Source organism: Schistocerca nitens, chromosome 1 (assembly GCF_023898315.1).
Source record: "Schistocerca nitens isolate TAMUIC-IGC-003100 chromosome 1, iqSchNite1.1, whole genome shotgun sequence".
Classification (NCBI taxonomy): domain Eukaryota; kingdom Metazoa; phylum Arthropoda; class Insecta; order Orthoptera; family Acrididae; genus Schistocerca; species Schistocerca nitens.
This window is the reverse complement of record NC_064614.1, coordinates 1,063,078,181-1,063,101,629: the sequence shown is the minus strand read 5'-3', so window position 1 is coordinate 1,063,101,629 and position 23,449 is coordinate 1,063,078,181. Positions and strand designations below refer to the sequence as shown.

General features: G+C 40.9%; 1 protein-coding gene across 1 annotated transcript in view; it reads left to right on the top strand.

Annotated features, from left to right (window-relative positions):
- Positions 1-23,449, top strand: part of LOC126226731 (DNA-dependent protein kinase catalytic subunit-like) — a 563,510-nt gene that overhangs the window by 269,320 nt on the left and 270,741 nt on the right. Inside the window, exons 23-26 of the mRNA XM_049942233.1 lie at positions 2,221-2,382; positions 3,713-3,978; positions 8,549-8,830; positions 11,835-12,065. Coding sequence (XP_049798190.1) covers positions 2,221-2,382; positions 3,713-3,978; positions 8,549-8,830; positions 11,835-12,065 — 941 coding nt within the window. The remainder of the gene's footprint in view (positions 1-2,220; positions 2,383-3,712; positions 3,979-8,548; positions 8,831-11,834; positions 12,066-23,449) is intronic.

The following is a 23,449-nucleotide window of genomic DNA, read 5'->3' as shown; positions in this document are numbered from 1 at the left end:
TTTTGCTACATTGTTAAGCCATTTGCGAATGGCCTTCTAGAGAAATGGGTACACTGACAACAAGATAGATCAAGCACTCGACTCTAGAAGAAAAATGTCCGAAAATACACGACAACAACAACCGTCGGCTGGAAAAGTTTTTCTTCCATTTATACATAACATCATGGACCGTATTGGGAAAGTTTTGGCCAAGTTTCAAGTGGAGAAAATCTTTCGACCTACCAAGAAAATTAGTGAAAGTTTAAGATCGGTGAAAGATGCCCGACACCCATTAGCCACCCCAGGTGTGTATAAAATTCCGTGTAGCTGTGGCATGGTTTATATTGGAACAACTAAAAGGAGTGTTAATACCCACCTAGCGGAACACAAAAGGAACTGTAGATTGGAACAAATTGACAAATCAGCTGTAGCGGAACATGTTTTCAAAGACTGTGTGTGGTGGCGCCATCTAAGCGCTCTATACAGGGTTTTACAAAAAGGTACGGCCGAACTTTCAGGAAACATTCCTCACACACAAATAAAGAAAAGATGTTAATTTCTATGTTAGAGCTCATTTTAGTTTCGTCAGTTTGTACTGTACTTCTCGATTCACCACCAGTTGGCCCAATTGAAGGAAGGTAATGTAGACTTCGGTGCTTGTGTTGACATTCGACTCATTGCTCTACAGTACTAGCATCAACCACATCAGTACGTAGCATCGACAGGTTAGTGTTCATCACGAATGTGGTTTTGCAGTCAGTGCAATGTTTACAAATGCGGAGTTGGCAGATGCCTGTTTGATGTATAGATTAGCACGGGGCAATAGCCGTGGCGTGGTATGTTTGTATCGAGACAGATTTCCAGAACAAAAGTGTCCCGACAGGAAGACGTTCAAAGCAATTGATCGGCATCTTAGGGAGCACGGAACATTCCAGCCTATGACTCGCGACTGGGGAAGACCTAGAATGACGAGGACACCTACAATGGATGAGGCAATTCTTCGTGCAGTTGACGATAACCCTAATGTCAGCGTCAGAGAAGTTACTGCTGTACAAGGTAATGTTGACCACGTCACTGTATGGAGAGTGCTACGGGAGAACCAGTTGTTTCCGTACCATGTACAGCGTGTGCAGGCACTATCAGCAGTTGATTGGCCTCCACGGGTACACTTCTGCGAATGGTTCATCCAACAATGTGTCAATCCTCATTTCAGGGCAAATGTTCTCTTTGCGGATGAGGCTTCATTCCAACGTGATCAAATTGTAAATTTTCACAATCAACATGTGTGGGCTGACGAGAATCCGCACGCAATTGTGCAATAACATCATCAACACAGATTTTCTGTAAACATTTGGACAGGCATTGTCGGTGATGTCTTGATTGGGCCCCATGTTCTTCCACCTATGCTCAATGGAGCACGTTATCATGATTTCATACGGGATACTCTACCGGTGCTGCTAAAACATGTGCCTTTACAAGTACGACACAACATGTGGTTCATGCACGATGGAGCTCCTGCACATTTCAGTCGAAGTGTTCGTACGCTTCTCAGCAACAGATTCGGTGACCGATGGATTGGTAGAGGCGGACCAATTCCATGGCCTCCACACTCTCCTGACCTCAACCCTCTTCACCTTCATTTATGGGGGCATTTGAAAGCTCTTGTCTACGCGACCCCGGTACCAAATGTAGAGACTCTTCGTGCTCGTATTGTGGACGGCTGTGATACAATACGCCATTCTCCAGGGCTGCATCAGCGCATCAGGGATTCCATGCGACGGAGGGTGGATGCATGTACCCTCGCTAACGGAGGACATTTTGAACATTTCCTGTAACAAAGTGTTTGAAGTCATGCTGGTACGTTCTGTTGCTGTGTGTTACCATTCCATGATTAATGTGATTTGAAGAGAAGTAATAAAATGAGCTCTAACATGGAAAGTAAGCGTTTCTGGACATATGTCCACATAACATATTTTCTTTCTTTGTGTGTGAGGAATGTTTCCTGAAAGTTTGGCCATACCTTTTTGTAACACCCTGTATAAGCGGAATCTCCAGTGCCTAACAGCCAGTCACCATATCACCTCGGAAGATGTTGCCTGCAGTAGGCAACGAAACGTCAGGAAGGAGAAGAAATTTTATATGTGGACCATGGCAATTCTGCCCTGAAATTTTAATTAATGAACTATCTGTTGTGTTTGTGGGTACTGATGATTCATATGCATACTTTCCTTTTTTTTCCAGAGACATTCATCACAACAATCATTTAGCAAAGAAATTTTTGAGAAACTTCTTTCTAGCATTGTGGCTAATGAAAGTGTCCCTAAGGTTGCTATAAATCTACAACCAAGTGGAAAAGCATATGCAAAATTGTTGATTGAACTGGCTTTTCTTGCAGATGGAGAAGTAAGTTATTAGAGGGAATATTGTGAGAACAGAAATTGTTGTGTTAAATTAGCAATAGCATTAGCAAGTGCCAATTTAAAAAATAAATTTTTATTTGTTTTAAATAAGTTATCGAAAGCTCTGGCAGAAAAGGAGACACTTCATTTTTCTTACAGGATGTGATCAATGTATTTAGACTTATTTGTGCCTACTGCTAAACAAAGTATTAATTTGTGTTTTTTTAAAGAATATTATTCATCAACTCCACTTAAAATATAATAAAGTACTCTGTGGTAAAATGCTCATGCAGTCCTTTCATTACAATCAATTACATGTAACAGCTCCTTAACTAGTCATAAGCATTCTTTGATTTGTTTTGAATGCCAAATAAATCCTGAAAGATTTTGGATTCTTTAATATATTTCCAGTTCTCTGAAACATTTATTTATTTTAATACATTCATGTTGTAAAGCTGTTAAATGTATTAATTAATAACTTTATTTAGTATTATTATGTTAGCTTAAAATCATTCTGCAAGGTTACACCCTGTTGTCAGTAAAATATATAAATGAAACTAAATATTCTACAACCTGTATTAACCAGTTGGTTTGCGAATTACATTCCGGATTTTCCTCTTTTACTTATTGGTGACTAGCACACTTCCTGCACTTTAGTCTTGAAGTTTGTTTCCTGACGATGAATTTTTATTTCTAAACCACTGATATAATCATAAATTTGATACTGGCAAGTGCTTGAGGAAATATAAGTGATTTAAGGAGTAAAAGTAGTACCTTTCCTTATTACCTTTGAGTTAATTGGACTCTGTGGCGTACATTCCATTTCTACATTGTGTAAGATGTTTCTCTTCAAATTCTTTCAGCGTTTGTTACTCTTCTTGAACATTAGCGAAGGAATTTTGCTTCCAAAAGGTGTTTTGCTTGACTATTCATTGATATATTTTAAATTCTGTTTTAATACAAATTTGGCAGAGGTCAGTAGTGATAATGATGTAATAGAATTTAAGCTAATTGTTGTAAAAAATAAATAAACGTACACTGTATGGGAATATCCAAATTTTTTACTCTGAAACTCAGTTGATATTAACATTTTTCATGCCTATTTCAATAGCTTTCTTCGTGATGTGCGTTTACTGGAGATCTCAGTCACTTGCTGTCTGGACTCCAAAACAAGCTCCCAAACTATTATCAGTTGTGTTTAGATAGCTTCAAAGATCACAAAGTATATTAATTTCTAAAAGCAATTATTTTTGTAGATTCAAATAATTATAAAAGGTTATGTAATATGTAGTCAATGGGTTAACACAATTCTCAACCACATGACTGCATTGCAGATTGATGAACTGATCAATCTTCTGCTTTATGGACCGAAAGTGTATGTCACAGAAAAGGCAGCCATGGTACGTCATGGTGAGCACTTCCTTGCACAGCTACGTGAGCCAGTGTTGGATGGATTACTAAGAAAACGTTCTGGAGTTTTCTGTGTTGTAGAGCTGCTTATCGGGGATAGTTTGCAGCCAGAGAGAAGTGGCTGGCCACTAAGATTTCTTGAGCAGCTGTTACAACGTGCTGCACATAAAGATGCCAAGCTAGAATTGAGGTATGATGCTAAATGGTATGCAAAATAAGATGATCTGTCAGCCTGCAAATTAAGTCAGTTTTAATAAAAATAGTCTCAATCTCGTTTTCAGATTTTATATTTGTCAGCAACTGGTTTCGTCCCTTTCCTCAGACCATCTTTAGGGTTAAACTGCTATTTTGGCTGCTGGTGGCGGCAGATGGAGTGAGATCTGTAGAAGTATGGTTGTCACTGAGCTGTGACAACTGTACTTCTACAGATCTTGCTCCATCTACCACAACCAGCAGCCATAATGGAAGTGTAAGCTTGAAAATGGTCCGAGGAAAGAGCCAAAACAGATTGCCAACAAGTAAAAAATCTGAAAACGCAACCAAGACTGTTTTTATTGATTTTTAACATTTTATACCGATTGCTGTGCTCTAGTCAAGAATGCTTTCTCAATTTTTAAGTCAATTTTGATGCACAGTTGATTTGATACATGTAACATACATAAGTGTATTAATAATTATTTTGCTTTCTGCCAGTGATTCTTTAAGAATAGTTTACTGAAAAACATAAGATCAGACATATCATTGCGCTCTACCTGCTATACTACAAACATTCCACATGGGAAAAATATATTAAAAACAAAGATTCCATGACTTACCATACGGGAAAGTGCTGGTAGATACACGCAATAAAAAAACACACACACAAAATTTCAAGCTTTCACAACCAATGGTTGCTTCGTCAGGAAAGAGGGAAGGAGAGGGAAAGACGAAAGGATGTGGGTCTTAAGGGAGAGGGTAAGGAGTCATTCCAATCCCGGGAGCGGAAGGACTTACCGTATTTACTCGAATCTAAGCCGCACTCGAGTCTCAGCCGCACCTGAAAAATGAGACTCGAAATATAGGAAAAAAAAAAAAAATTCCCAAATCCAAGCCGCACCTGAAATTTGAGACTCGAAATTCAAGGGGAGAGAAAAGTTTTAGGCCGCACCTCCAAATCGAAACAAAGTTGGTCCATTGTAATATGAGACACAATTTAGGTCGAATGAATGACGATACAGCTACAGTAGTTTGGTTCGAGTCGAAAGCTTAGCCGTTAAGCTTTACCAGGTAGCCATTGCTATGCGTCAGGCGCTCCGTCTGTATTTATACGAATACCCTTCCTTTTTCACGTGCTTCGTCTGGTTTGAATCGATTGCTTATTTTGCTTTGATCTGATAAGTGCCGTTATGTTATAGGTGTTTATGTCAGTCACTCTAAGCTGAAAATGCATTACTATACTGTGTCATACATTGTTTGTCGCATTCTGATAGTGCGTGTTTACAGCCTGTCGCTGCTCGCGGCATGGCTTGCTTTTGTGCGTGTACCGCCGCCTACAATTAAAAAAAGAGAGGAATCGTCTCATTAGCGAAACAATGGCAAGAGACTGCTATTTGTTGTTACTTACACTGCTGCTTTCTTTGATAATGATCAACAAGAACCAAATAATAGATTGCGTATGATAGAACATGTTCTGAACGAGAGTTTGGCGAAAATTTTTCTCCGTTTGAAAATCTTTGCGGCCGCTTCTTTAGTACATCAAATTCTGCACAGAAATTAGTCATCTTAGATTTAAAAATCTAGTCAGTTGCCGTGCTTCATTTCTGACTGTGTCACTATTAGGCGTAAGAGTAATACGAATATAAACATGTCACGATACGTATATTCTTCCGCGTTTGCTGTTGTCTCATTCTAGTTTCATAGTTTATTTGGCAGACAGGATTTAAATGAGATAGAAGCAAACACGAAAGAATACGTGGCAAAATGTTTATATTGGTACTATTCTTATGGTGAAGAGAATACTGCATGTGATTCACATTTCATCAGGTTCCTATTAGCAACCATCTCTTCTCACAGGTAGGAAAAAATTCAGAACGTAGAGTTGGCCATATTGACAAAAATCCCAGTATAACCAGTCGGATTTTCGTAGTACATTGAAATTCGAAGATGAACAATACGGAATTTGTATTTACTTCGTTGGATAATGTATGAAAATGCAGTGGTCGAAACTCGGGGCGGAGAAAAAAAGCTTGTCTTCCAATTTTTTTTTTTTTTTTTTTTTTTTTTTTTTAATTTGATTTACTGGCGCAGCGGTTTTGGCGCCAGTATTTATCTTTGTGCCTACAAAGGATGCCTGTGTAGCGCTACATATATTCGATGGCAGAAGTTAGTTGTGGCGGCACCTACCAACATTTTTCAGAACTTCCGCTTGCTTTGCACTCGATTCTAAGCCGCAGCCGGTTTTTTGGATTACAAAAACTGGAAAAAAAGTGCGGCTTAGATTCGAGTATATACGGTACCTTAGGGGGAAAAAAGGACAGGTATACACTCGGGCGCACACACACACACACACACACACACACACACACACACACACACACACACACACACACACACACACATATCCATCCACACATATATATCCATCCACACATATACAGACACAAGCAGACATTACTGTCATCAAAAAACATCTGTGATCGGGATATCTTCTGATATCATTTTGAAACCACTGTTGAGTATTATAAATCAGCCCATAGAGCAGGAATGTTTACCAAACATATTGATATATGCCAATATAAAACCGTTATTCAAAAGGTGATTGATGTTGGATGTAGGGCATTATCACCATATCTGTCTTCTGATGGTCTTCTCTAAAGTGTTTGAAAAGTTCACTGCAAAACACTCAAAAATTTCATATTATAAATGACATAGTTTTTAAAAATCATTTTGTATTCCAACAAGGAAAAGGCACTGTAAACGTCGTCAATGGATTTACTCAGAAAATTTGCTCCACATTAGGTAAGGGCAAGAAGGTCACTTGATTATTCTGTGATCTGCCACAAGTATTCAGTTCAGTGAACCCGTCCTAATTTCTTCACAAATTACAGATATATATGGATTCAGGGATACTGTTTTATAATGTTTCAACTGTTACTTAGGGGGTAGGAAACAACAATTAACTGGGACTTCAGACTAAAGCAATTACTCCTTGAACTAGGAAAACAATTTCCCAGAGAATCCCCCAAGGTTTAGTATTGGACCCCTATCTGTTCCAGTTATACACAAATAACCTACCACTTACTGTTGATGTTCATTCAGTCTTATTTGCCGATGATACATCAGTTGTGATTGAAAATTAGGCACTTGAAAGAATTCCAAAAAGTGCTAAAATACTTTAGAAAAATTGGTTTCTTGGTGCCATCAGTATTGACTGAAAGTGAAGTAAATGAAATCAAAATAGTGCAGTTTGAAGCTAAATAATTAGAATGAAGTGAAATAAAAAAAAACTTGCAGTGATCAGGATATCACAGAAGCAAACTGTATAAAGTTCTTAGACCTAAACCCTTACAGAAAAATAAATTGGAAGGTACACGTTAATTACGTAGCAAATAAACTGAATCATTTAACATTTCCATTCCCACCCCAACTGCAGCATATGCCACAGGGAGAATGTTAAACTTACAACCTATGGTTTGCAACTGTGTGCCGAAAGACCACAGTATGCCAATTTATAACTTTACAACTGAGTGAAAGGCAGCAATATGTTTAACATGAGGCACGGAGCAGATGACTCTTTACCATTCTGATGGAAAAGTGCTGGTATTGTATTGAAGAATGTTTTGAGGACAGTTTATCATTTTGGAAAAGTAATTTTATATTTTTTAGTACAGAAACTATAATAAGTATATGTGTTGCTGTATCTCAGAAAAGTTTATAAAATAATTTAAACTTTCGTATTTCTCCTAAAAATATTTGTATTTTAAAACTTGACACGTCTCTTATACATCACTTCAAATTATTTGAGAATTGTGTGTAATGAGATGACTAAATCACGTTTTACTTTTCAGAGTGGTAATACCCACTTGTATTATGCCGGACAGATGCAGATTTTGTTGTATGATAAATTGTACTTTGAGACTTTTGCTTAACTTAAGATCTTCCTTTTTCCACCTTGTTTATTTGACCTTCTTGCAGGTCCCTTAAAATGCTAAGTATAAAAACTACAACTGAAACTTGAGGTGACTGTCATAAGATACTTGACTCACATTTATGAGAAATGAGAACCACACTGATTAATGTACTATTATTAAGTTTCCTGTCTGTAAACTTATTTTTGCAGATGATGAAAGTCATCTTTACACAACAATTTCGCATCTCGTACACTCAAATTTATGCAAGTGAAGTTGATACGAAAACATTTTGTGTCCAGTAACTTCCCCGCAGGCTAAGCAAATTAAACCATCTTTTAACAGCAGATTTATGAGAAGGATAAATTGCTACTCACCTCATGGACTGGACGTTGAGTGACAGACAGCTACAATTAAAAAACATGTAAGCTTGTAGGTGAGTTGTGCTTGCTTGCTTTTTGCCAAAAGCTTAAGTGTTCAGTAGTCTTGTAAATGTGCCTCTCTGCAACTCAACACCTTCTCTATGTGGTGAGTAGCAATCTACCCTTTTCATAATATTGATGCTATTCCATCCTGGACTTTCTGTTTCTTTTTTTAAAGTATCTTTTATTTTGATGAAATCAAGTGAATAACTTGGCAGTATTGTGTCAACAGTGTTGCAGATGGTTTGGGATGCAAAGTTTTGGCATCTTGGGAGTTGTTGAAGAACTGGGCAAATGACATACCAACAAGGAAATGGCAGGTTGTGGACCTACTGGTACAAACTGTGAGGCTGCTTAAGGAGCCAGGTGGTTGCTTTACACAGTACGCTGCAACACGTATTTGGCTTAGAGAGATAATAACTTCAGAAAATCTGTCTCTGCATGAGAAAAATAGAGTTCTGGACTTGCTCCCGGGACTGGTTAATGTCAGCATTGCCGAAGATCAAAGTCTATGGTATGTACAAAACAGTTCACTCTTCATACAAATTTCTTCAGTTTCTTTGTTATCTTTATCCCTCCTATTTTTCATAGATGTAACTGAAATGTCTGTTGTTGAAGGATATTATAATGCATGTCCTTCTGCAGCAGGATAAAAGAAAAATGGTAAAATAATAGATTGATTGCAAAAGTGTAAATTCCTTTTAAAAAAATGTGTTAAAAGGAAACCTCCTCAGTGATAAAAAAGAAGCTTGAAGAGACTAGCAGTGTGGAATAGCTAATCAAAAGTAAGAATTGGCCTGAGCAGCATTGCACTGAGGTGACAAAAGTCACAGGATGTCTCCTAATATCGTGCCAGACCTGCTTTTGCCCACTGTAGTGCAACTTGATGTGGCATGGACTTGACAAGTTGTCGAAGGCCCCTTATAGAAAGAGTGCCATGCTGCCTGTATAGCTGTGCATAATTGTGAAAGTGTTGCCAGTGCAGGATTTTGTGTGTGAACTGACCTTTCGGTCATGTCCCTAAATGTTTGATGGGATTCATGTCAGGTGATCTGGGTTGCAAAATCATTCGCTTGAATTGTCCAGAATGTTCTTCAAACTATTTGTGAACAATTGTGACCTGGTAACATGGTAAACTCTCATCCATAAAAATTACATTGTTGTTGGGAGCATGAAGTCCACGAATGGCTGCAGATGGTTTCCAAGTAGGCGAGCATAACCATTTCCAGTCAATGATCAGTTCAATTGGATCAGAGGATCTCGTCCTCCTTTATAGAGCCACTGCCAGCTTGCGCAGTGCCTTGTTGACAATTCGGGTTCATGGGTTTGTGGGGTCTGTGCCATACTTGAAGCCTACCATCAGCTCTTACCAACCGAAATTGGGACTCATCTCACCAGGACATGGTTCTCCAGTCATCAAGGTTGCATCAGTTGTCTGCTGCTATAGCCTTTAATGCCAAATTTTGCTGCACTGCCCTAATGGCTATGGTTGTCGCATGTCCCACATGGTTTTTTGCTGCAGTTATTTCATGCAGTGTTCCTTGTGTGTTAAAACTGACAACTCTACACAAACACTGTTGCTCTGGGTCATTTCGTGAAGGCCATTGCTCACTGTGTTGTCTATGGTGAGAGGTAATGCCTTGAAAATTGGGTGTTCTCGGCACACTCTTGACACTGTGGATTGTGGAATATTGAATTCCCTAACAATTTCCGAAATACTGTGTCCCTTGTTTCTAGCTCCAACTACCATTCTGTGGTCAAAGTGTTTTCGTTCCTGTAGTGCAGCCATAATCACATCAGGGACCTTTTCACATGAATCACCTATGTGCAAATGACAGCTCTGACAATGCCCTGCCCTTTTATACCAGGCGTACACAATACTAGCGCCGTGTGCATATGTGCATACGGCTATCCCATAACTTTTGTCACCTGAGTGTCATGTGTGCTATTGTACAAGGGGAGATTGATGATGAAATGCATTGAGTAAGAGATGGAATAGTAGTGGAGAGTATAAATGTTCAGATTGTTTGCATACATTGTTGAGTTATCTGAAAGATCAAATGTGCTCCACTCACTCCAGGAAGGGTTCCAATGTATTAACAGTGAGTAAGTCATGCTTACATCTACTTCTTGATTGAGTTCATTGTTAATAATCTATAAGAATTTGGAATCAATAGTGGCATCTATAAATATAATAGTTACAGAAATTACGTATTTCACTATCTACAACTCAGCATTACTATTCCACAGCAAGCAGCAAAACATTCACTATCAGAACATACAGCTTCATAACATGAAGGAGAGCTTAGAGAGCATTTAAGTTAAAGAGCGCAAGATGTAAACAACAGGAAGCATTGATGTAGTTTAGATATCACAAGACAAAGTTTGTTAACTACTGTAAGTTAGTAGTAGAAAAGGAAATGAACAAAAACTGAAGTAGTCATGTTTTTTTTTTTTTTCATTTTTTTATTTTATTCAGAAACATGTTTTAAATTATGACATCCGCTACCTGCCTTAAATCATTATTAAAAGCTAGGATCCGCAGAAAACTGTGCAGTAATGAATCTCCAAGTACATGTGACAAGAGCAAGCCATTAATGCTTATTTTCCCCTGGGTAGCAGGTCAGGTGCTGAGTGTGGATACATGAATGGAAAACATTTATTCTATACTGACAGGCGTAGTCACTTAGTGGTAAAGTTAACAACCATGCACAAAACATCAGGTAATAAATTACGTGGCATATTTGCAAGAAGACTGTTTGATGCAGAGAAAAAACAACTAACACGCTGAAGTGGGTACATATTAAGGTATCAGTGATTACAATATCTGCACTTGTACCCCTAATGCCCTGTGTATAGTATGCTTCTTTACTACTCTGAACAATCATTGATGCTAGTGCCACATTTTTGTTGTTGTGGCTTTAGAATGTTCAGTGAACACAACACATTGATGCTGCTATTCACCTCACTGAAGGTTCTGTATAAACTTCATTGTGTTTTATGTGCACGTTATGCCAAATATGCTTTACTGGTACTGAAAAATCTAACACATTTCATGAAGTACAAATGTTTATTATGTAATAGGAGCCCAAGTAGTGTTTTGCACTTAATCAGCTGACTGTGGGGTTATTTGATTGCTTTAATACTGTTTTTGTGTCCAAAATCGATTCACCAAATAGTTTCTGCAGAATTTGAGGACTAGAAGAGAGAGTTTATTAAAGTTTGCAACAAAAATCAAAGCAAATTGAGTTGTTCTTAACTCATGTAACACATACTATATTGAAGAGGCACATCAAAATATTATGCAAGTAAAAATTGTAACTGAATAGTATTGTAACTGTTTAAGAATACGAGAGAACATAATGTGTGTACAGAACTTGTAGTCCAAACTATAACTGATAAATTAAACATTTTAACTTCAAGAATAACATTCATCATGCCATAATATTAATTACAAATAATTTCTGTTTGCATTTATATATGACAATTGTACTTGATCCAGATTTCTGCTCTTTAAGGGATCTTCTCTTGAATCTGCAGTCTCACCATTTTCCACTTTCAACAAGTGAACTGCATGAAGGAAGTATGGAATTGACCAGCTTTGTGACTTGCTTTCATAAATTGCTTTCTGCTTTAGAGATCTCAGGGAATAAGGTTTTCCTGAAAGCCATTATTGTATTCTCAGCTGGAGACAATGGTCATATATGTGCTCCAAGCATAGAAAAGCTGCTACCAAAACTTATGGGAAGGTAAGTATAATTCTTAAAGATGAGTGGTTTATTATGAACTGTAGTGACCTTGTGCACAATATTTAAAGAAATAAACAAATATAATTGTCCTCAAATCGAAAGTTAGAAATAAGGTCTATAGAAAGGTGGAAAGTTTGTCAAGATCTTCAACTTTCATAATTGATTAATCACCACCTTTTTGTGGAGAGCATTAAAGCTAAGCTCATAGAGAGAAAATATATTGAAAGATGACAAATGGCAAAAGAAAACATCAAAACTCTGGAGCAAAATACAACACATACTCAAGGAATAGGATGTCCATGCCCACAGAAAATTATTACAAATATCGGAAGGTAATCGAACATTGGCCCACTGTGCACAGAAATTTTTATATGTATTACAATTTTGTTATGGAATGTAGGGAAACTTAACAGTGTAGTATGATTAAAATTACTTGATAGGCAACACTTCACGCTTTAGAGCAGGTTTCCCGCAGAGTACTCAACATCAAATCCCGAATTGCGATTGCTTGCATTCTCTGTTAATATGTCTAGATCCAGAGTCATTAGTCTGCCACCTTTATTTCATATTTAATCACACACACACACACACACACACACACACACACACACAAACAATGCTAATGAAATACACACATTTCATACACAGCAGTAATATGATATACTATACTTCTGCACAAGATGCAATTCAGCTTCACATACACAGTGACATAATGTCAGAGATTGGATTACATTAGGTAAGCTTCGCATGACATTAGGAGGCTGAATTTTTAAAGACTACAGTTCATCGCGGCAACTGTGTCACCCCAGTCATAAATATACTTACATGATGCACTGTTGGAACATGGCACAACAGATAGCTTATTAACCTGACATATAAAAGGGCACAAGTTCAAAACTCATCAAATGTGTTAATTTCTTTTTTATTTCTGAAATTAATCATAACAGTTTGGTTATTATTTTTATTGAATAAATTGGTTTAAATGTATTTCTTTTATTTATAATTCTGTGCCATTTATCTTTCATCATCTTATTAACACTTTTGTTTACTCTTATCTTTCTTCGTATCATTCTTTTTTTCGTCAGGGACCTGCCTGTCTTGCCTGTAATCTGAAACCAACCAAGGACAAATGTTCATTGGTTGGTAACACAATAGCTCATGTATCCAGTGTGAGGATAGTTTCAGGGGGGGGGGGGGATTACCCAGTATTTCCTTGTTGATACAGCAGTTAGAAAAGCAAGTGCACTAAAGTGTGCAAAGAAAACTGAACATTTTACTACAAGCTAGAGATTTTTCCTATCAAAATGTTAAAGATATTTATTTCTCAGAGCACAGTATCAAGCACTTTTACCAAGTGAGGTGGCACAATGTGATTGCATTTGAGAGGACAATGCTTCAAACCTGCGATCAGCCATCCAGATTTAGGTTTTCCATGATTCCCCTAAGTTGCTCCAATTAAATGCCGGGATGGTTCCATTGAAAGGCCACAGCTGATTTCCTTCGCCATCCTTGAAACAATCAGAGTTTGTGCTCCTTCTCCAATGACCTCATGTCAATGGGGCATTAAATCCTAATCTTCCATCCTTCCTTCAACCACTTGTCCAAATTAGTGGCCACCCATTCAGCAGTTATTCCATACCATACTAAATGTATTACTGCAGCAGACAGAACTGTTTAGTGTATCTGAATGATAAATAACTCACTGATTGGCTACCAGGTATCTAAAAATTTGCTGACGATAGCTTCGTGAAAAATATATTAAATTGATGACTAACTCTGACAATGATAGAATGAAATTTTCACTCTACAGCGGAGTGTGCACTGATATGAAACTTCCTGGCAGATTAAAACTGTGTGCCGCACCGAAACTCGAACTCGGGATCTTTGCCTTTCGCAGGCAAGTGCTCTACCGACCGAGCTACCCAAGCACGACTCATGCCCTGTCCTCGCAGCTTTAATTCCGCCAGTACCTCGTCTCCTGTGAGATACATGGAAATTAAGCATTTCCGGACACATGTCCACATAACATCTTTTCTTTATTTGTGTGTGAGGAATGTTTCCTGAAAGTTTGGCCGTACCTTTTTGTAACACCCTGTATAAATTCTTATGGTTTTTCTTCATGCTGTTTATTCTTTGGTGTGTGAATTTTATATCTTTTCATTCATTCCATGTTTTTTGTTTTGTTTCTGCGTACTGTCAATCGTAGTTACAGTAGTAATTATCTACCTCATGTTATGAATATACTCACACTCTGGAATGATTTTGCTGTCGACCTTTTCAGGTTGTAACAGTTTACTTGTTTTCGTGTATAATTAAGCACCATTATTCATAGATAAAGCATTTCAATCAAGTACAATGTCTAGTCTCAGAGTGAACATGTTGTTCTGCTGTTGGTCAGCCCAAATTGATCAGCCCAAATTAAGCTGAACCCGACAAGTGGTGATCCCATTGTGTTATGAGCTGAAGAGGACTAAACCACCACTGGATTTTACTAGTCCACAAGGTTACCAATGAGCCAAGAGTGTCCAGACTAGTGATCCATTTGCCTCCTTGTGGCCTAACAAACTGGTACTGTGATTTGCCCAGGTAGAAGCAAACTTTTGCTATGCATGAATCATGACTGACTCCATGTAATTTGCCCTTAGCATGAGCCAGCTTGACCACTGTTTTGCTGTAGAAATCAAAGATGTCATTACTGTGCCACCAAAGAATGTCTCATTAGAAAAGCTTAAATTGTAATTAATCCAGAGACTCACAGCATCTCAAGGACATTGAATACATTGAATACAACAAATACTGACACAAGAGGTGATCGCAAACCACCACAAAATCTATGACATTTACAGAGCATTGTAGAGACAGTTACAGTTCTAGACAAGTTACTATGCACCATGTGGAGCAGTTGACTTCTGCCGCAGATCAAAGCTATCATGGTGTCAGAAACAGAGGTGTCACTGGATGCCATGACTGAGCCTGCAGATCAAATCCGAGAGGCCATTTGCACCTGCTCAGGTTAGTGTGGAGACAGTGCCGGGCAGTAGTATGGTAGTGGCAGCAACAGTTGTGCGCACAGATTTTGACTCCTTGGCAACAAAAGTAGAGTTGTTATGTCTGCAGATCGGTACTCTGCTGTCACAAAGTGGTACCGGCAAAGGTAGAGGGTGTAACTGCAAGAGATCCAGGAGCCATTTGTTGACCAATGCCACATTGTCTGACATGGAACAACCCTTGTGCTGGTACCCCCATATATTTGGTGAGCAGACACGGGAATGTACAGCACTCTGCTTCTTCACAAACACCAGTGGTGGACAGTCATAGGTGCCCTAGAGTGTCCCACAAAGTCACGACACCTGTTCTGTCCAGAATTACCCGATAGACACGGGTTCACGTTTTATCATCTTATCTCAAACTCCATTCCTCTGCTGCAGACCGTTTATGGCATTCTGTTTAACCACTGTTAATAACTCGTCCATGTATATGTACAGAATACAGGGGATCAAATTTAATTTGAAATTATGTCGCTCATCCAACAGAGACTTCACCATCACGAAGGCAATTACAGGAGCTAATCTCTCAGCACATTATCACCTCTTGTTGGATATATACAATGCTTGGCTGGTCGACAGCTTTACTGGACTGACAGCTGCAGGATTTCATTGGAAGAGTACACCTCTCTGATAAGTCAATCCTCAGCTTTGAATAGACCTCCAGTGAACCTAAGCAAGTGCTACACAATACGGTGCATCACATAGAAACCACAGATGGCCCACTGGAATCTTGCTGGCCTAGGTGTGTGGCACTTGATTGCTTGGCCATTGCACACAATGCTTGAAGTAGAAATAACTGAACAGTCAAGGTAGTCTGTTCTACACCTCATTCCAAAAAAGGAGCAGCTGGGCATTTATGCAGCGATTATCTCATGCTCAGCTCTAGAACTGTGTGCTACCCTGCTACCCTGTGCCGTTGTTGCAAGACCACAATTATGCATTATGTGGACCAACAATATTCAGTGTTTGGACTGCACTTAAGCTTGTACAAGGATTCCTGTGGCAGAGGAAGACAACCCAAAAATGTCAATCATTAATCTGATTTGACTTTTTGAAAGCAAGTTCATGACTTTTGGTTCACAGAACGCTGCTCAAACCTGGCAAAGTCTTATCGATTCCGTCCTGCAAGGCCTGCCATTTTCCTTTGTCTACTTTTGATGATGTAGTAGTGTTTTTGACCATGAAGGAGCAACACCACCAGCTGCTTTAGGAGGTACTAAAATGTTTGGAACTGTATGTTGTGGTGTTAATCATGGACAAGTAAATGTAAAGGTAACCCAAAACCACATTCCTAGGCCACTGACTATTGTCTGCAGGATCCGTACCATTAACTGAAAATGTTGAAGCCATTCTTCTGATAACAAGGCCAGCCACAATTAAGAAATTATCCCTGTTCCTGGGGATGTTGAACTTCTACCACCACCATCTACCATGTGCAGTAGAACTGCAGGAACCATTAAATGTGGAATACACCAGTCCAAAGGTTAGACGCAGTACCCCATTGCATAGACTGAGCTGATGTACTACCCTTTCAGGGCTGCAAAGCAAAATATGGCAAACACAGCACTCCTCATGCACCCCAAGCTTGACACGAGTTTGGCATTGATGGTGCACATAAGCCAAACTGCTATTGGCAGGGCATTGCAGTAGTTGTTGGATTGTTCACAGTAACTACTTGTGTACTTCTTGAATTAATTGTCAGTGTCACAGCAGGGGTGCTGTGCCTACGATTGTAAACACCAGGCTGTGTACAAAATGTTTAAATACTTTTAGCCACAGATTGAAGTGAGAGTATCTGTGATCTACATGCATCACAAGCCATTAACTACACATCCAAGTGGAACAGCAACAACTGCCCTTCTTAACAATACAATCATCTTGAGCATATCAGCCAATGTAGTACAGACATAAACACATTTCTGGCATTACCGATGTAGTGGCTGACTGCCTCTTGTGTGTCAACAGATTGTCGAAACCTACAGATTTTCTGTAACTGGCCAAGACTCAGCAAGGTGAGCAAGAGTTCCAGAGTTTCATCAGTGATGCAACTTCCATGGCCAGCCATCAGAATCAGATTTGTTCACTGAGTTGTTAAAGTTCTGCGGGTACAGATACCACAAGACCACCTACTATCATCCGCCATCAGTAGGGTGATTGAGCATTGAAGGCAGTCCATACGTGCAGTGGAACTTCTTGGACACCTGCTCGTACTATGATCTCCTTGGTCGAACTGTGTACAATCTAGGCATGGACTACTCAGCTGCAGAACTGGTCTATGGTGAAACATGGCATGTTCCTGGAGAATTTGTTGATGCCATTTCTCTATAAACATCAATACCAGACCAGCCAGATTCCTGCATTGGTTAAGAGACCACATCGCAGAGATCCTATCTCCCAAAGCCGCCAGATAAGACATGTCAACCATGTATGTGCATCACAACTTAGACAGCCGTTTGCACTTAATGCTCTGAACAGACGATATCAAGCCATCATTACAATCCCCGTACACCGAATTGTACCATGTATTAAGAAGTGGTTCATCAACTCTGAACATTGCGGTAAATGGCAAGTCCACAAACATTTCACTCAGCTGCATCAAGCCTGCATACATTTCCATCGAAGCGGCACCATCTACAGCAGCATCAAGACCTCTGCATCTTCCACAACAAGCACCACAATCTTTACCACAGGTGCAATAACTGGTTGACCCAGAAGGACAACGAGCATGCATGACCCGTTCTGGCTGCCACATGTATTTTCCTGCCTGTTTCCAGGACGACGTTTTTGTGTCCACCGAAAAGGCTGATGTATTGTCTGCTACACTTGTTGCATGTCATTGTCATAGTCATCAGTCAAGAATCCCACCAACCAGAGCCATTATTTGTATTTTGTGGTGTAGTGTTGTGTGTGGGATGTGAAAAGTGAATCGCAGCTGTCGAGTAGCTTCTGCACCAGTCGCCAGGGGCACTGAGTTTTTATATGTTCTTATGGTTTTTCTGTGAGGTGTTTTATTTTTTCACTTGTGAATTTAATATGCTTTTGTATGTTTCATCCTTTTTGTTCTGGTCTTGCTTACTGTCACTCCTGGTTACAGTAGTAATTAGCTACTTTCATTTCCCTAATATTCTCATGTTCAGGAACAATTTTGCTATTGTGTTAGGCATTCTGGTCCAGCTATTCACCGGAATGTAACAATTTGCTTGTTCATCCTAGATAGATAAGCACCATATCTACAAATAAAGAATTTCAGTCAAGTGCAACATTTAGTCGCAGAGTGAACACGTTATTCAGAAGTTGGTTAGCCCAAATTAAGGTGAATCTGTCAATTTCAAAAAGTTTCGAGCAGAGAGAATTGCAGAATTTTGCAGACAATCACCCATCTAGCTAAATGTTGTGGAAACTGTATTTCTACACTGCTGGTCATTAAAATGGTAACACCAGGAAAAATAACAAGATTTTTATTATGTATATAATACACTCCTGGAAATTGAAATAAGAACACCGTGAATTCATTGTCCCAGGAAGGGAAAACTTTATTGACACATTCCTGGGGTCAGATACATCACATGATCACACTGACAGAACCACAGGCACATAGACACAGGCAACAGAGCATGCACAATGTCGGCACTAGTACAGTGTATATCCACCTTTCGCAGCAATGCAGGCTGCTATTCTCCCATGGAGACGATCGTAGAGATGCTGGATGTATTCCTGTGGAACGGCTTGCCATGCCATTTCCACCTGGCGCCTCAGTTGGACCAGCGTTCGTGCTGGACGTGCAGACCGCGTGAGACGACGCTTCATCCAGTCCCAAACATGCTCAATGGGGGACAGATCCGGAGATCTTGCTGGCCAGGGTAGTTGACTTACACCTTCTAGAGCACGTTGGGTGGCACGGGATACATGCGGACGTGCATTGTCCTGTTGGAACAGCAAGTTCCCTTGCCGGTCTAGGAATGGTAGAACGATGGGTTCGATGACGGTTTGGATGTACCGTGCACTATTCAGTGTCCCCTCGACGATCACCAGTGGTGTACGGCCAGTGTAGGAGATCGCTCCCCACACCATGATGCCGGGTGTTGGCCCTGTGTGCCTCGGTCGTATGCAGTCCTGATTGTGGCGCTCACCTGCACGGCGCCAAACACGCATACGACCATCATTGGCACCAAGGCAGAAGCGACTCTCATCGCTGAAGACGACACGTCTCCATTCGTCCCTCCATTCACGCCTGTCGCGACACCACTGGAAGCGGGCTGCACGATGTTGGGGCGTGAGCGGAAGACGGCCTAACGGTGTGCGGGACCGTAGCCCAGCTTCATGGAGACGGTTGCGAATGGTCCTCGCCGATACCCCAGGAGCAACAGTGTCCCTAATTTGCTGGGAAGTGGCGGTGCGGTCCCCTACGGCACTGCGTAGGATCCTACGGTCTTGGCGTGCATCCGTGCGTCGCTGCGGTCCGGTCCCAGGTCGACGGGCACGTGCACCTTCCGCCGACCACTGGCGACAACATCGATGTACTGTGGAGACCTCACGCCCCACGTGTTGAGCAATTCGGCGGTACGTCCACCCGGCCTCCCGCATGCCCACTATGCGCCCTCGCTCAAAGTCCGTCAACTGCACATACAGTTCACGTCCACGCTGTCGCGGCATGCTACCAGTGTTAAAGACTGCGATGGAGCTCCGTATGCCACGGCAAACTGGCTGACACTGATGGCGACGGTGCACAAATGCTGCGCAGCTAGCGCCATTCGACGGCCATCACCGCGGTTCCTGGTGTGTCCGCTGTGCCGTGCGTGTGATCATTGCTTGTACAGCCCTCTCGCAGTGTCCGGAGCAAGTATGGTGGGTCTGACACACCGGTGTCAATGTGTTCTTTTTTCCATTTCCAGGAGTGTAGTATAGTAGGAAAAATACATGATTAAATTTGTATGTGATTCAAGGATATACAGGGAAGAAATTTAGTACACAGAGCTGCCATATCTTGCCGCCATAGTCCTAACTGGGCTGGACATGGCGAAACTGTCCTTGGATGACAGTCATGGTAATGTCATTCCGTACTGCTTCAGCTCTTTGCCAAATACAATTAATTGTGATGACTGGTGAGCGATTGCATGTGGCACTCTTGGCATCCTGTGGCTAGCTGTTTCAAGTGGGTGAGATATCTGGAGAAGGTGTTGGACAGGGCGACAGTTGAACACCACCTATATTGAGGTAGGAAGGGACAATATGGGTAATGTGTAGTCTTTTTGTTATTTTGTTGCAATATAGGGCACAGCCAAAGTGAATGGAGTCTGGAAATGTTCTTCTTCTTAGAGCCTCCACTCATGGATACCTACATGATGTTGCATGCAAACCTGCAAATCAACTGAAAAGTCAGTACAGTGTCACTCTTGTTTCAAGTAATGTTGAGAGCACCACAGTCAGTGCACCCCACTGCTGTCCTATCAAAGCAAACCACCACAATGCTCACCGTACCAACAGTCTGTGGTACTCCGGTACTCCAGATGATATATTACTGTCCATGTGGATACTTATCTTCCTGCAAATATCCTGATCCGAGATTCGTGATTTGGCTGTGCTACCCTGCATGGCTAAGTGAATATTATGTCTGTCTGCCCTGGCGCTAATCACTTGGGGCACGAGGACAGGGCTATTAAGAGGCTATTGGCTATGGCTCTCCTGAAATCGCCAATTTCATACTCACATGACAGTCGAGGGATACTAATTGATGGAAGCAACAGTATTGCAGAGCTATAAACGCAGCCTTGATAGGCAATGATTTTGGTGATGTTGAATTCTGAAATGTGCTGGTAGACATTTTCTCCTTGCCTGAAGCATAACAGTGTTCTCAAACATGAACACTTAATGTGATTTCTGAATGAGAAACGTGCTGTCTAATCTTTCCTTATACATACTGTATGTAGGTAGCATTACTCATGCTTACTTTTGTGTGGTTGTGCCAAAATGCTAATCATTTTCATGTTGAAGCATGTCCTGCACTATGTACCAGTTTCACATTTCTTGCATGCTGCCTTCATGGTGTTGCAATTTTAACAGTCAAGAGTTTATGTACACTGATCAGCTGGAAATATTATGACCACCTACTTAATAGCCAGTATATTCACTTTTGGCACAAATAACATGGTATGGAAGCAGTAAGGTCTTCGTAGGCCACTGGGAGGAGTTGGCACCTAATTCCTGTAAATTCCAGAGGAGGGGGCCATGAGCTCTGATGCCGGGTTCAATCACATCCCAGATGTGTTCAATCTGGTTCAGATCTGGTAAGCTGGGAGCCCAACATATCAGTTGGAACTCGCCACTGTATTCCTCCAACCACTCCATCATGCTCCTGGCCTTGTGACATGGCGCCTTATCTTGTTGAAAAACACCGGCCGCGGTGGTCTCGCGGTTCTAGGCGCGCAGTCCGGAACCGTGCGACTGCTACGGTCGCAGGTTCGAATCCTGCCTCGGTCATGGATGTGTGTGATGTCCTTAGGTTAGTTAGGTTTAAGTAGTTCTAAGTTCTAGGGGACTGATGACCACAGCAGTTGAGTCCCATAGTGCTCAGAGCCATTTGGACCATTTTTTTTGTTGAAAAACGCCACTGCCATCGCAAAACATGATTGCCATGAAGGGGTGTGTGTGGTCTGCAACCAGTGTACAATACTCCTCAGCTGTCATGGTGCCTTGCACAAGCTCCACTGGATCCATGGATGCTCACTTGAATGTTTCGCAGAGCGTAATGGAGCCAGTGCCAGCTTGTCTCCATCCTGCAGTACAGCTGTCAAGGAGCTATTCCCCTGGAAGACAATAGATTCGCACCCACCTACAGGCATGGTGAAGAAGGCACCGAGATTCATCAGACCATGGAATGCTCTGCCACTGTGTCAACATCCAGCGCCGATGATCACTTGCCCAGTTCCTTCAGTCATAATTGCTGATGTCATGGTGTTCAACATTGGCACGTGCATGGGTCATCCATCAGCTGCAGAGGCCCATCATTAGGAGTGTATGGTGCACTGTGTATGCAGACACGCTTCTACTCTCTCCAGCATTAAAGTCTACCACAGTTCGCCGCCTGCTCTGTTTTACCAGTCTGTCCAGCCTATTATGTCCGTCATCTGTAGTCAGGGGTGGTGGCCCAACCCCACAGCATCTGGGCTTGATTTCACATTTGTTTTATCACTTGTTGAAGACACTCACCACAGCACTCCTCAGACACCCAACAAGTTGTGCAATTTCCTAAATGCTCGTGCTGAGCCTCCAGGCCATTACAATCTGCCCTCAGTCAAACTCCAGATTGTGCGCCTTCCCCATTTTACACAATGACAGCACACTAACTGATACTACATACACTGCACATGTGTCTGACTAGCAGTCATTCCTCACCAGGTGTCATTGCTGTTGCCTGGTTGGATTTATATTTATAGTAGGGTAGTGATTGTAATGTTCTGGCTAATCAGAGTATATTGATTTTTGTTATTTGCGTACTTTCCTTGGTTGCACATTTTTGAAACAAGCTGGCTGTGTGAATTCTGAACCACATGCATGGAGATATCTCCCAGAAATTTCATTAATGAAACTTCCTGGCAGATTAAAACTGTGTGCCAGACCGAGACTCGAACTCGGGACCTTTGCCTTTCACGGTCAAGTGCTCTACCAACTGAGCTACCCAAGCACGACTCATGCCCCGTCCTCACAGCTTTAATTCCGCCAGTACCTCGCCTCCTACAAAGCTGTGAGGATGGAGCGTGAGTCATGATTGGGTAGCTCAGTTGGTAGAGCACTTGCCCATGAAAGGCAAAGGTCCCGAGTTCGAGTCTCGGTGCGGCACACAGTTTTAATCTGCCAGGAAGTTTCATATCAGCGCACACTCTGCTGTAGAGTAAAAATTTCATTCTAATTTCATTAATGTTTGTCATCTAATTGTAGTATCAAACATAAAATTACTTAAAAGAAGCACAAAAGCAACTTTTAATTTCTGTGGTATTAGATATATTGTTTTTTCACATATCATTACAAGTAGTTAAACACTAGAAGCTTTGAGCAAGAAGTAAATATAATTTAAAGAACATGCAACATTTAAGCTTCTGATCTACTTACTGGTTTTCTGCAGTGTAGGTGGAGAATGAAACATGAAGGGCTCAAATAGAGTGGTGTGTTGTGGAAGACTACCTCGTTGTATCAGGTTCTGTGATAATGCATGTTTGGAAAATGAAGTATGCAAGAATGAACTATGCTCGGAAAATAACTTTAGGATAGGGAAGAATAGGAATGACCAGAGGTAAGGCAATACCTGGACAAACTGTTAAGAGATGATACATGAACCGAGGG